Source organism: Scyliorhinus canicula, chromosome 6 (genome assembly GCF_902713615.1).
Source record: "Scyliorhinus canicula chromosome 6, sScyCan1.1, whole genome shotgun sequence".
NCBI lineage: Eukaryota > Metazoa > Chordata > Chondrichthyes > Carcharhiniformes > Scyliorhinidae > Scyliorhinus > Scyliorhinus canicula.
In genome coordinates, this window is record NC_052151.1 from 14,584,661 (window position 1) to 14,599,531 (window position 14,871).

At 50.4% G+C, this 14,871-nt stretch overlaps 1 protein-coding gene across 1 annotated transcript in view; it reads right to left on the minus strand.

Moving 5' to 3' along the window:
• The window catches only part of LOC119966932 (calpain-11-like), a 134,757-nt gene that overhangs the window by 20,777 nt on the left and 99,109 nt on the right, over positions 1 to 14,871 (minus strand). The window contains exons 14-16 of the mRNA XM_038798890.1: positions 13,189 to 13,248; positions 10,168 to 10,263; positions 225 to 311 (exon numbers count right to left, since the gene is read on the minus strand). Of these exons, the coding sequence (XP_038654818.1) occupies positions 225 to 311; positions 10,168 to 10,263; positions 13,189 to 13,248 (243 nt within the window). The remainder of the gene's footprint in view (positions 1 to 224; positions 312 to 10,167; positions 10,264 to 13,188; positions 13,249 to 14,871) is intronic.

Below are 14,871 nucleotides of genomic sequence, written 5' to 3' on the forward strand. Positions count from 1 at the left end.
TGGAGGAGGCCCTGATTCCTCAGCTGATGGTGGCCGGTACGAGGTAATCAGCAGGAGGTTTTGTAAATAATTATCCCAGGGCCACCAGCAGCTTGTGTGTGAAGGAGTCCCAAGTTCATAACCTGAGCATTAGATTGTTTTCCTCTCCCCCGTCAATCCCACAGGTCGGATGGGGAGGAGGCTGCAGTCTGAAATAAATAGAGGGTTAAAGAACTAGAGCTTACCTGAGCAGTGGGTGACATGGGTGACATGGGCAGAGGCATACCCTCTGACCAACTGTGATGGTGTTTGTGGGTTTGAAATTGCCTGGCCTGGAAGGAAATAAAAGTGTGGTCATGATATGCAGACATGCAGATAATGATATTCAGACAGGCAGCGAATGAACACAGAGAACAGGACATGACCAATGAGCAGGCAGGACACTCAGGGGTGGTATCTCACTATAAAAGACACGAGGCACTCACACTCCACCTCTTTCCACTGATGAACATCTACAGAGTGAGTCAGGGTGTATGTACAGTATCACACCTCCAGCACGTGGCTAAGAGCTAGTCTGGTTGAGTCAGACAGAGTAACCACACTTATGTTAGCAGAGAGTCGAACTCATAGAGAACTGTGCTAACTGTGCTACTGGTTCAATAAATCTGATTGAACTAACATCAAGGTCTGAAGTATCTTTTGGTTAAAGCTGCACCCAGTTGCAGTCTGTGTTATCCCAGAGTACATAACATAAGTGACAGTTAAACCCGAAACACTTCGTGAGTGTTTCCCATCCTACCTCCTCCTCTAACCAACCCCCCCCCACCCCACGGTGGTTGGGAAGCGGGAGCAGGGGCCTGTCGTGAAGGTGAGTGAGTGCCTTTAAATTTGCTTACCTTTGAGCGGGAGCAGGGTTTGAGGTAATATCAGGTAAGCTCTTCCTTTCTTTTTCTTTTTCTTGTTATTTTTTAAATCTAGAGGTGATGTCAGGGAAGGCAGTACAATGCTCCTCCTGCAGAATGTTTGAGGTGAGGGACGCCGTCAGTGTCCCTGCTGATTTCATCTGTGGGAAGTGCACCCAACTCCAGCTCCTCAAAAACCGTGTTAGGGACCTGGAGCTTGAGCTGGATGAACTTCGGATCATTCGGGAGGCAGAGGGGGTCATAGATAGGAGCTTCAGGGAAATAGTTACACCAAAGACTGGAGATAAATGGGTAACTGTAAGAGGGACTGGGAAGAAGCAGTCAGTGCAGGGACCCCCTGCGGTCGTTCCCCTGAGTAACAAGTATACCGTTTTGGATACTTGTGGGGGGGACGACTTACCAGGGTAAGCCATGGGGTACGGGCCTCTGGCACGGAGTCTGTCCCTGTTGCTCAGAAGGGAAGGGGGGAAAGGAGTAGAACATTAGTAATTGGGGACTCAATAGTCAGGGGCACAGATAGGAGATTTTGTGGGAGCGAGAGAGACTCACGTTTGGTATGTTGCCTCCCAGGTGCAAGGGTACGTGATGTCTCGGATCGTGTTTTCCGGGTCCTTAAGGGGGAGGGGGAGCAGCCCCAAGTCGTAGTCCACATTGGCACTAACGACATAGGTAGGAAAGGGGACAAGGATGTCAGGCAGGCCTTTAGGGAGCTAGGATGGAAGCTCAGAGCGAGAACAAACAGAGTTGTTATCTCTGGGTTGTTGCCCGTGCCACGTGATAGTGAGATGAGGAATAGGGAGAGAGAGCAATTAAACACGTGGCTACAGGGATGGTGCAGGCGGGAGGGATTCAGATTTCTGGATAACTGGGGCTCTTTCTGGGGAAGGTGGGACCTCTATAGACAGGATGGTCTACATCTGAACCTGAGGGGCACCAATATCCTGGGGGGGAGATTTGTTAGTGCTCTTTGGGGGGGTTTAAACTAATTCAGCAGGGGCATGGGAACCTGGATTGTAGTTTTAGGGTACGGGAGATTGAGAGTATAGAGGTCAGGAGCACAGATTTGACTTCGCAGGAGGGTGCTAGTGTTCAGGTAGGTGGTTTGAAGTGTGTCTACTTCAATGCCAGGAGTATACGAAATAAGGTAGGGGAACTGGCAGCATGGGTTGGTACCTGGGACTTCGATGTTGTGGCCATTTCAGAGACATGGATAGAGCAGGGACAGGAATGGTTGTTGCAGGTTCCGGGGTTTAGGTGTTTTAGTAAGTTCAGAGAAGGGGGCAAAAGAGGGGGAGGTGTGGCGCTGCTAGTCAAGGACAGTATTACAGTGGCGGAAAGGATGCTAGATGGGGACTCTTCTTCTGAGGTAGTATGGGCTGAGGTTAGAAACAGGAAAGGAGAGGTCACCCTGTTGGGAGTTTTCTATAGGCCACCTAATAGTTCTAGGGATGTAGAGGAAAGGATGGCGAAGATGATTCTGGAAAAGAGCGAAAGTAACAGGATAGTTGTTATGGGAGACTTTAACTTTCCAAATATTGACTGGAAAAGATATAGTTCAAGTACATTAGATGGGTCATTCTTTGTACAATGTGTGCAGGAGGGTTTCCTGACACAATATGTTGACAGGCCAACAAGAGGCGAGGCCACATTGGATTTGGTTTTGGGTAATGAACCAGGTCAGGTGTTAGATCTGGAGGTAGGTGAGCACTTTGGAAACAGTGACCACAATTCGGTGACCTTTACGTTAGTGATGGAAAGGGATAAGTATACCCCGCAGGGCAAGAGTTATAGCTGGGGGAAGGGCAATTATGATGCCATTAGACATGACTTAGGATGTGTTGGTTGGAGAAGTAGGCTGCAAGGGTTGGGCACACTGGATATGTGGAGCTTGTTCAAGGAACAGCTATTGCATGTTCTTGATAAGTACGTACCAGTCAGGCAGGGAGGAAGGGGTCGAGCGAGGGAACCGTGGTTTACCAAAGAAGTGGAATCTCTTGTTAAGAGGAAGAAGGAGGCCTATGTGAAGATGAGGCGTGAAGTTTCAGTTGGGGCGCTTGATATTTACAAGGAAGCGAGGAAGGATCTAAAGAGAGAGCTGAGACGAGCAAGGAGGGGACATGAGAAGTCTTTGGCAGGTAGGATCAAGGAAAACCCAAAAGCTTTCTATAGGTATGTCAGGAATAAAAGAATGACTAGGGTAAGAATAGGGCCAGTCAAGGACAGTGGTGGGAAGTTGTGTGTGGAGGCTGAGGAGCTAAGCGAGATACTAAATGAATACTTTTCGTCAGTATTCACTCAAGAAAAAGATAATATTGTGGAGGAGAATGCTGAGACCCAGGCTATTAGAATAGATGGCATTGAGGTGCGTAGGGAAGAAGTGTTGGCAATTCTGGACAAGGTGAAAATAGATAAGTCCCCGGGGCCGGATGGGATTTATCCTAGGATTCTCTGGGAAGCCAGGGAAGAGATTGCTGAGCCTTTGGCTTTGATTTTTAGGTCATCATTGGCTACAGGAATAGTGCCAGAGGACTGGAGGATAGCAAATGTGGTCCCTTTGTTCAAGAAGGGGAGTAGAGATAACCCCGGTAACTATAGGCCGGTGAGCCTAACGTCTGTGGTGGGTAAAGTCTTGGAGAGGATTATAAAAGATACGATTTATAATCATCTAGATAGGAATAATATGATTAGGGATAGTCAGCATGGTTTTGTGAAGGGTAGGTCATGCCTCACAAACCTTATCGAGTTCTTTGAGAAGGTGACTGAACAGGTAGACGAGGGTAGAGCAGTTGATGTGGTGTATATGGATTTCAGTAAAGCGTTTGATAAGGTTCCCCACGGTCGTCTATTGCAGAAAATACGGAGGCTGGGGATTGAGGGTGATTTAGAGATGTGGATCAGAAATTGGCTAGTTGAAAGAAGACAGAGAGTGGTAGTTGATGGGAAATGTTCAGAATGGAGTTCAGTTACGAGTGGCGTACCACAAGGATCTGTTCTGGGGCCGTTGCTGTTTGTCATTTTTATAAATGACCTAGAGGAGGGCGCAGAAGGATGGGTGAGTAAATTTGCAGACGACACTAAAGTCGGTGGAGTTGTAGACAGTGCGGAAGGATGTTGCAGGTTACAGAGGGACATAGATAAGCTGCAGAGCTGGGCTGAGAGGTGGCAAATGGAGTTTAATGTGGAGAAGTGTGAGGTGATTCACTTTGGAAAGAATAACAGAAATGCGGAATATTTGGCTAATGGTAAAATTCTTGGTAGTGTAGATGAGCAGAGGGATCTCGGTGTCCATGTACATAGATCCCTGAAAGTTGCCACCCAGGTTGATAGGGTTGTGAAGAAGGCCTATGGTGTGTTGGCCTTTATTGGTAGAGGGATTGAGTTCCGGAGCCATGAGGTCATGTTGCAGTTGTACAAAACTCTAGTACGGCCGCATTTGGAGTATTGCGTACAGTTCTGGTCGCCTCATTATAGGAAGGACGTGGAAGCTTTGGAACGGGTGCAGAGGAGATTTACCAGGATGTTGCCTGGTATGGAGGGAAAATCTTATGAGGAAAGGCTGATGGACTTGAGGTTGTTTTCGTTAGAGAGAAGAAGGTTAAGAGGTGACTTAATAGAGGCATACAAAATGATCAGAGGGTTAGATAGGGTGGACAGCGAGAGCCTTCTCCCGCGGATGGAGGTGGCTAGCACGAGGGGACATAGCCTTAAATTGAGGGGTAATAGATATAGGACAGAGGTCAGAGGTGGGTTTTTTACGCAAAGAGTGGTGAGGCCGTGGAATGCCCTACCTGCAACAGTAGTGAACATGCCAACATTGAGGGCATTTAAAAATTTATTGGATAAGCATATGGATGATAAGGGCATAGTGTAGGTTAGATGGCCTTTAGATTTTTTCCATGTCGGTGCAACATCGAGGGCCGAAGGGCCTGTACTGCGCTGTATCGTTCTATGTTCTATGTTCTAAGATGCTACCAGGAGACTGCTTAATCTAAGTGGTTAATCTCAGTCCGTTCCGTGACGACCAGTGAATGTATCCCGGCACCATGGAGAAGATTCAGGCTCCTCACCAGCTCAGGACCTCCGGCAATCTCAGTGCCAACTGGCGGACAATCAACCAAAAGTTTCTGCCTTACATCGAACCTTCAGACCTCGTGGGTGAGTCTGGTTCAAGGAAGATCACGCTTCTCCTCTCAACAGTGGGTGATCAAGCCATCCAACTCTTCAACTCGCTGAACTTCACCAGAGGCCAGGACAAGACAAAGTTTCAGACCATCCTGGACAGGTTTGACAGTCACTGTGAAGTGGACACCAATGAAATCTTCAAGCGCTACATAATCAAACAGCATCTACAAGGTAAAGCTGAATCTTTCAATTCCTTCCTAACTAACCTCCGCCCTGCTAGCGCTTTGGTGATATTGCTGACTCCATGATCAGAGACCAAATCGTGTTTGGAGTTCGCTCTGATCCTCTGAGAGAGCAGCTCTTAAAAATCAAGCATATGACCCTGTCATCGCGATTGAAACATGTACAGTGCAGGAGCACGCAGAAAATCGGTATTCCCGGTACAAATCGGCTGAAAATGAGAAACTTGCCTCCCAGGAGGCAGAGAGTGTGCAGGCCATCTCCCGGATGCAGCGCCTCAGCATTGATGAATGCGGCCATTTCGCGCACTTTTCCCGGGGCCGCACACACGCGCGATGTGAATGGGATAACGAAGTGGCCGACACCTGCACTGCGCATGTGCGCCGACGCGCGGAGCGTCAGGATGATGCCGACATCATGACGTGCTTGAACTGCGGCAACGTCCACTTAAAGAAACACTGCCCTGCAAGAGGCAGGCGATGTTTAAACTGCGGGAAGCCTGGACACTATGCAGCCTTGTGCAGGTCTGCATCACCAGTCAGAGGCCAGCGCTCCCAATTCCGATGACCGCGCGTCCAGAATGTGCAACGGCGATTACAGGATTCTGATCCTGGCAGCACAATGGATCCAGAGGACGAGTGCCTGGACTCCGCCTACTCTGTGGGCATCATTACCAAATGTGAATATGCCACATCCAACTTATCACAGGCCTGCAAGCAGCTGAACCCCGTGTAGCGGGTTTACACAACGACATCCTCCAATGTGGATCTTCAGGCCGGCATTAACGACATCCTCGCTCAGTATCCGGTTGTGTTCGACGGGATGGGCACGCTGCCATATCGATACAAGATTCTGCTACAACCTGATGCCAAGCCACTGGTCCACGCACCACGCCGGGTCCCGGCTCCGCTGAGGGAGCGTCTGAAGGCACAGCTCAAGGATCTTCAGCAACAGGGCATCATTTCCGAGGTAACCTAACCGACTGACTGGGTCAGCTCGATGGTATGGGTTAGAAAGCCTTCGGGAGACCTGCGCATCTGCATTGATCCCAAGGATTTCAATAAGATCTCTTTAAGGGCAGCACAGTAGCATGGTGGTTAGCATAATTGCTTCACTGCTCCAGGGTCCCAGGTTCGATTCCCGGCTTGGGTCACTGTCTGTGCAGAGTCTGCACATCAAAGAACAAAGAACAAAGAAAATTACAGCACAGGAACAGGCCCTTCGGCCCTCCCAGCCGGCGCCGATCCAGATCCTTTATCTAAACCTGTCCCCTATTTTCCAAGGTCTACTTCCCTCTGTTGCCGCCCGTTCATATATCTGTCTAGATGCATCTTAAATGATGTTATCGTGCCCGCCTCAACTGTGAAAAGATCTCACAAAGGCCATTGAAGAAGCGGTGACGGCTGACTTCCGGTGATGGCGGGCGGGAGGCAGCCGCATGTTGGAGGGTTCCCGTTCGGGAACGGCATTGTCGGGGATTGACACCCGGTCCTAGGGGCAGCGAAGGCGGTGAAGGCCAGGAGAAAGTACAGGGAAGGGATATGTCGAGGTCCAGTAAGAAAATGGCTGTGAAAACAGCTGAAAGTTCGTCAGGGAGTGGAAAGGTCACCCCGGGTCACCAAGGAAAATGGAGGCTGGAGCATCAGGGGAGGCCGCATTGCTTACGGCTGAAGGAATGACTAAGGTAATGGCTGCAGAATTCGAAAGGCAGTTTACAAAATACATGGAGACAATGAGGAAGGAGATGAGGGAGGTTTTGAGTGTGCTGGTGGAGGAGGCGATTTCCCCGGTGACGACGGTGGTGGAGAGCGCAGTGGCGGAGGTGCGGGAGCAAGGGGAGGCGCTGAAGGAAGTGGAGGAGACATTATTGCAGCATGGTGATGAACTTACCTCGATGGGGAAGGAGATTAACAAGGATCTGCGAGGAAAAATGGAAGGCCTGGAAAACAGGTCCAGGCGACAGAATTTGAGGATTGTGGGGCTGCCCGAAGGAGTTGAAGGGCCGAGGCCGACGGAGTATTTTGCTGCGATGCTGGCGGAACTATTAGGGGAGGGGGAGGATCCCTCCCGATATGAACTGGATCGGGCGCATCGGTCGGGGAGGCCTGTACCAAAGGCGAGTGTGCTTCCATAGGTACTGTGTGAAAGAGAAGGTCCTGTGCTGGGCCAGGCAGAAGCGGGTGGTGCAGTGGGCTGGAGCTGGTATACATGTATACCAGGACTTTACGGTGGAGATGGCGAGGAGGCGGGCTGCTTTCAACCGGGTGAAGAGGACACTGTACATCAGCAAGGTGCAGTGCGGCATTGTATATCCAGCGAAGCTGAGGGTGACTTACAAATCCAAGGACTTTTATTTTGGAACGGCGGAAGCAGCAGAGGAGTTTGCGAAGGCAGAAGGACTGTGGCAGAACTGAGAAATTGAGAAATGGCCATATGCTGATGTAACCTCATGACTATATTTTCTTTTTTTTTGTTTGTTTGTTTCACTGCGTGCGGGTGTATGGGCTAAAGGAGCCAATGGTGTATATATTTGGACAAGGGAAGTGATGGGATTTGCACTCAAAGCGAGGGCTCTTTGGGGTGTAGGTGGATTTGTGGGGTGTGCGTGCTAAAAGGGGATTTCTGGGCTTTCCTTGGGCCGGGCAAGAGGGAAAGGGACCCAGGCGGGGGCCGCCCCGCTGGCCGATTTAAACCGGCCAGTGAATGGGAGTGAGGTGGGGGGAGGGGCTGCGGCCATCGGAGCCTGGCAGAACAGGGTCCGAGTGGTCTAGCCGGGGTGGAAAGTTGGGGGGAAAGGAACCGAGGTTGGGGGGAAGGAGTTTTACAAGAGGCAGTGGGCGGGAGGAGTTGGAGGGGAGGGGGGGGGGGGGGGTGGTTTACAACTCTTGGATATCACATACGGTACTCTTTCAGAGGTTGGACGGCGTTGAGTGTGGGGGGGGGGGGATTCTAGGGTGACCAGGGGCAGTGGGGGGGGGGGGGGGGGGGGAGTGGACTCTAGGGTGACCAGGGGCAGTGGGGGGGGAGGGGGGGGGGTGGACTCTAGGGTGGCCATGGGCGGTCCCGGACTCCTTTCTTTTTTCTCCTTTGTGTTTTTGTTCCCACCGTGGGAGGGTTTGTTTTATTGGATGCAGATATTGACAGGTGGGCCGTTGTTTGGGGTGGTGGGAGGATGGGACCGTTGTTATTGTTAAGGGGATTGATTTTGTATTTGTTACCGTTTACTGTTTGTGGGTGGGGTGGGAATTTTGGAGGAAAATGTGAAAATGGAGAATAAAAACATTTATAAAAAAAAACATCGCACAAAATCTGGAATCTTTTTTCAGTGGGAGGAATGGAAAAGTCATGTCAGTGTAATGGCCGTTGTGGAATCTGTCATTGTTTTTAAGAATGTTTAAAAAGAGGTGTTCCGGAGGGTCAAGGCCTCCACCTCGTGTGCGAGGTTGGGGCTGATACAGCTGAAGGTGGTGTACAGAGCATACCACACAAGGGCCAGGATGGGCCGGCTCTGAGGGGGGTAGATGTGTCAGAACGTTGCAGGGGGGCCCTGCAAAACATGTTCATATGTTTTGGTCCTGTCCAAAGCTGGAGGATTACTGGAAGGAAGTTTCTTTTTAAAAATAATTTTTATTGACAAATTTGTATTTATATAACGAACCGCAATAAAATACCAACAATAACAATAATGATAACAGTCATAAACATTCACCCATCCTTAATGAACAACAAAACATATTAACAACAACTTAAATTAACACAATATTAAGTTAAATAACCATAGAAAAAAAAAATAGAAACAATAAAGAACACCCTCCATCCCCCCCCCCCCCCCCAGGTTGCTGCTGCTATTGACCAAGATACCTATCTTTGAGCCAGAAAGTCCAGAAAAGGCTGCCACCGTTTATAGAACCCTTGTACTGATCCTCTCAGGGCCTGGAAGGAGGTGTTTAGAGTAATCTCTAAAGTGGTGCACGTGAAACTGGACTCGGGCCCTCGGGAGGCCATTTTTGGGTTGTCGAACCAGCCGGGGTTGGAAACGGGTGCTGAGGCAGATGTTGTAGCCTTCGCCTTGTTGATCGCCCGAAGGTGGATCCTGTTAGGGTGGAGATCAACCTCTCCACCTTGTGCCCTGGCATGGTGGGGGACCTGCTGGAATTCGTAATGCTTGAAAAGGTCAAATTTGAACTGAGGGGAAGGATGGAGGGGTTCTACAATTCATGGGCGTTATTCATTGTGCACTTTCGAGAATTGGATCACATCGAACATTAGGGTTGGGGGCTGGGAGGGTTGGGTGGGGTGGGGGGGACTGTATGTGTTAATGGTGACTATGGGTGATTCCTGATTCCTCTTTGTCATTTGTTTATGTTAACATGCGGGCTAATGTCTGGGGTTTGGTGGGAGGGTGGGATCTCTGTTATTGATATGGCGAATTGACATTACATTCGTTACTGATTATTGTTTATTGTTGGGTGTAAATTTGGGAGGAAATGTGAAAAAGGAGGAGAATTTAAAAATATTCAAGAAAAAAAAGAATGTTTGAAAAGGACTTTTTTAAAATTTGCATCAATTGTAAAGGGATTGATTGTAACTTTCTTGGACAATAAGAAATGGTGGTTTATGTGACCTGGAAGCAGTGGTAACGGGAAGGAAGTTAAGAGCAGAAACCATGTGGCTGGAACGCAGAAAGGAGAGCTGGAGACAGAAGGCAATCTGCACACAGAATCTGTCACAAATAATTGCTGCAAAATGACACAGTTATCACATTGTAGATGTAATTCGGAGCAAGCAGAGTTCACCAAAAAGATCAGTTTGCTGTTTGACAGAATGAAGAAAGATAGACTTCCGGCAGCTCCCGCAGAGGCCATTCATGCCACACATTGGATAAGAATGCTCAACAACTTACCTCCATCTTAGTAGGAGACATAGGACTGGGGGACAAAGGAGGGCTCAAGCTGTCGGACCAGCTGAATCGAGGCATTGACCACTTTGGCTGTTGGATCTGTTAGGGGGTAAAGAGAACGGGAGTGAACGTGGAGTGTGCACAGAACCTCACCTGGGCAGCCTCTCCCTCCAAAACCAAGAGGGCCAGACAATGAAATAATCCAAAAGTACACAGGAGCACCTGACAGGACTCAGCCATTCGGCCCCTCGAGCCTGTGCTGTCAATTATGGCTGATCTAAACCTAAACCCCATTTAGCCGTCTTCGCTGTAACCTGCGGGGTCCAATGGCGCAGTTGGTAGCATCTCTACCTCTGAGCCAGATGTTGAAAGTTCATTCGAGCCTGAAATGGCTGCGGGGCAGTCGGAGACAGCGGAAATATGTTCCCCTCCCACTCTCCAGGTGGCGGGAAGTGAGACCACCCCATCCGAAAAATCCCCACCAAGCTAATATACACCACCATTATTGAGCTGGACGTAAAATGTAACCCTTTTAGTCCCAGTATAAATCTGGTGAATCAGTGTTGTGCTTCTTGCAAGGCTAATACATCCTGACAAACAGGGAATGCCACAAATCCCATTTGGGACAGCCGGGCACTAACAGGTTTCTAGTAAGAGCTCTACCTAGTAAGGTTTACCTTCCAACTCTCAGCTAAGCACATGTCCGCTCCCAACACACTGGATCCAGTGTTTCTCCATCACGGCTCATGTCCGTTCCCTCACCATTGGATCCAGTGTTACTGGAGCTCAGCACATGTCTGTTCCCTCTCCACTGGATCCAGTGTTTCTCCAGCACGGCTCATTTCTGCTCCCAACACACTGGATCCAGTGTTTATCCAGCACGGCTCATGTCCGCTCCCAACCCACTGGATCCAGTGTTTCTCCAGCACGGCTCATGTCCGTTCCCTCACCACTGGATCCAGTGTTACTGGAGCTCAGCACATGTCCGTTCCCTCTCCACTGGATCCAGTGGTTTTTTAAAATAGCACTGCTAATGTCAGTTCCTCCTCCACTGGATCCAGTGTTTCTCGAGAACTGCAAATGCCCGTACCCTCTCCATTGGGTCCAGGGTTTCTGGGAGTTCAGCTCCCGCCCTCCCACTCCACTGCGTCCACTGTTTCTGGAGCTCAGCTCACTCCCTCCCACTCCACTGGATCCAGTGTTTCTGGAGCTCAGCTATCTCCCTCCCACTCCACTGGTTCTAGTGTTTCTGAAGCTCATCTCTCTCCCTCCCGCACCACTGGCTTCAATGATTGTGCAGCTCAGCTGACTGGTTGGGGCTGGTTTAGCACTTGGCTAAATCGCTGGCTTTTAAAGCAGACCAAGGCAGACCAGCAGCACAGTTCAATTCCCGTACCAGCCTCCCCGAACAGGCGCCGGAATGTGGCGACTAGGGGCTTTTCACAGTAACTTCGTTTGAAGCCTACTCGTGCCAATAAGCGATTTTCATTTTTTTCATTTCCCCAGTGGACCCACTGTTTAGGGAACCCAGTTCTCTGTCACCAGTTGACCCACAATTTCTGGAGCCCAGCCCTGTCTCTCTCCAGTGGTCGCACTGTTTCCCAGCTCTCTCTTCCTCCCCAGTGGGCCCAGTGTTTCTGGAGTTCAGGTTTCTCTGTCTCCAGTGGGCCCAGTGTTTCTGGAGTTCAGGTTTCTCTGTCTCCAGTGGGCCCAGTGTTTCTGGAGTTCAGGTTTCTCTGTCTCCAGTGGGCCCAGTGTTTCTGGAGTTCAGGTTTCTCTGTCTCCAGTGGGTCCAGTGTTTGTGGAATTTGGTTTCTCTCTCTCCAGTGGGTCCAGTGTTTCTGGATATCAGATTTCTCTGTCTCCAGTGGGTCCAGTGTTTCTGGAGTTCAGGTTTCCCTGTCTCCAGTGGGCCCAGTGTTTCTGGAGTTCAGGTTTCTCTGTCTCCAGTGGGCCCAGTGTTTCTGGAGTTCAGGTTTCCCTGTCTCCAGTGGGTCCAGTGTTTGTGGAATTTGGTTTCTCTCTCTCCAGTGGATCCAGTGTTTCTGGAGTTCAGGTTTCTCTCTCTCCAGTGGGTCCAGTGTTTCTGGAGTTCAGGGGCGCGATTCTCCCATATGGGGAGAAATCGTAAGGCTGGCGTCAAATCCGGGCGGGTTTGACGCCAGCCCCCCCCCTCCCTGACCGGGAACCGATTCTGGTCCCCGGTCGGGGCTAGCATGCCGACGCCGTAAACTCCGGCATCGCGGGCTTAACGAATTTCGTTAAGCCCGCTTGCCAGAGTTAGCGCCGGCTGACGCATCATATGACGTCAGCCGCGCATCTTGGAAGACTCCAACCCGCGCATACGCGGATGACGTAATCGCGCATTTGCGCGAAACCCGCGCATGCGCGGGCCGGGATGCCCCTCAGCCGCCCCGCGAAGTGACACAGCGGGGCGGCGCAGGGAAAAAGAGTGCGCGGGCATCGGGCCCATGGCACCCTTGGCACGGCCGTGGTACTGCCGTGCCAATCGGTGCCATGGTTTTAAAAATCGAGAGTTTACGGCCGTTTTTACGAACGGCCAGACCAGGTGTGTTTGCCGTTCGTAAAAACAGCCGTAAAGGGCTGGGAACTCGGCCCATCGATCAGCTGAGAATCGCTGCCGGCCGTAAAAAAACGGCGGCAGCGATTCGTATCGGGAGTCGGGGGGGGGGAGAATAGCGGGAGGGCGTCGGAACAGCGTGGCCGTAAAATTTTACGACCCCCGCTATTCTCCGCACCGTCGGGAGTGCGGAGAATCTCGCCCCAGGTTTCTCTCTCTCCAGTGGGCCCAGTGTTTTAGGGACTCAGCTTTCTCTCTCCAGTGCATCCAGATTCAATGTTTATGGAATTGCGTTATCTCTGCAGTGGATCCCGGGATCTGGAGCTCAATGTTTCCACTCCACTGGATGCAGAGTTTCTGGAGTCCAGCTTTCTCTCTCCAGTGAATCTAGTGTTTCTGGATCATTCCACGTCATTAACAGAAAGTCTATTAACCACACTCACCTGGGCGTTTTTATCAAAGATCTGTTCCCAAACGCTGTTATCATTTTGGCTAGGTGCTGGCTGAAGGAGAGAGAGAGAGGGAGAGAAAGATATCACAGCGAGAAAGAGGACATATATTTAGATACATGGTCTGCCTGATCAATACTTACCTTCCCCTTTTCACCGAGTCACTGAATGTCCATGACGCAGACAGATGAAGGGAATGATCAATAATAAGGCCATCCCGCTCCATCCCAGAGGAAGGGAATGATCAATAATAAGGCCATCCCGCTCCATCCCAGAGGAAGGGAATGATCAATAATAAGGCCATCCCGCTCCATCCCAGAGGAAGGGGATGATCAATAATAAAGCCATCCCGCTCCATCCCAGAAGAAGGGGATGATCAATAATAAAGCCATCCCGCTCCATCCCAGAGGAAGGGGATGATCAATAATAAGGCCATCCCGCTCCATCCCAGAGGAAGGGCTGATCAATAATAAAGCCATCCCGCTCCATCCCAGAGGAAGGGGCTGATCAATAATAAGGCCATCCCGCTCCATCCCAGAGGAAGGGAATGATCAATAATAAGGCCATCCCGCTCCATCCCAGAGGAAGGGAATGATCAATAATAAGGCCATCCCGCTCCATCCCAGAGGGAGGGCTGATCAATAATAAGGCCATCCCGCTCCATCCCAGAGGAAGGGAATGATCAATAATAAGGCCATCCCGCTCCATCCCAGAGGAAGGGCTGATCAATAATAAGGCCATCCCGCTCCATCCCAGAGGAAGGGGAAGATCAATAATAAGGCCATCCCGCTCCATCCCAGAGGAAGGGAATGATCAATAATAAGGCCATCCCGCTCCATCCCAGAGGAAGGGAATGATCAATAATAAGGCCATCCCGCTCCATCCCAGAGGAAGGGAATGATCAATAATAAGGCCATCTCGCTCCATCCCAGAGGAAGGGAATGATCAATAATAAGGCCATCCCGCTCCATCCCAGAGGAAGGGAATGATCAATAATAAGGCCATCCCGCTCCATCCCAGAGGAAGGGAATGATCAATAATAAGGCCATCCCGCTCCATCCCAGAGGAAGGGAATGATCAATAATGAGGCCATCCCGCTCCATCCCAGAGGAAGGGGGTGATCAATAATAAGGCCATCCCGCTCCATCCCAGAGGAAGGGAATGATCAATAATAAGGCCATCCCGCCCCATCCCAGAGGAAGGGAATGATCAATAATAAGGCCATCCCGCTCCATCCCAGAGGAAGGGAATGATCAATAATAAGGCCATCCCGCTCCATCCCAGAGGAAGGGAATGATGAATAATAAGGCCATCCCGCTCCATCCCAGAGGAAGGGAATGATCAATAATAAGGCCATCCCGCTCCATCCCAGAGGAAGGGGGTGATCAATAATAAGGCCATCCCGCTCCATCCCAGAGGAAGGGAATGATCAATAATAAGGCCATCCCGCTCCATCCCAGAGGAAGGGGCTGATCAATAATAAGGCCATCCCGCTCCATCCCAGAGGAAGGGAGTGATCAATAATAAGGCCATCCCGCTCCATCCCAGGGGAAGGGCTGATCAATAATAAGGCCATCCCGCTCCATCCCAGAGGAAGGGGATGATCAATAATAAGGCCATCCCGCTCCATCCCAGAGGAAGGGAATGATCAATAATGAGGCCATCCCGCTCCATCCC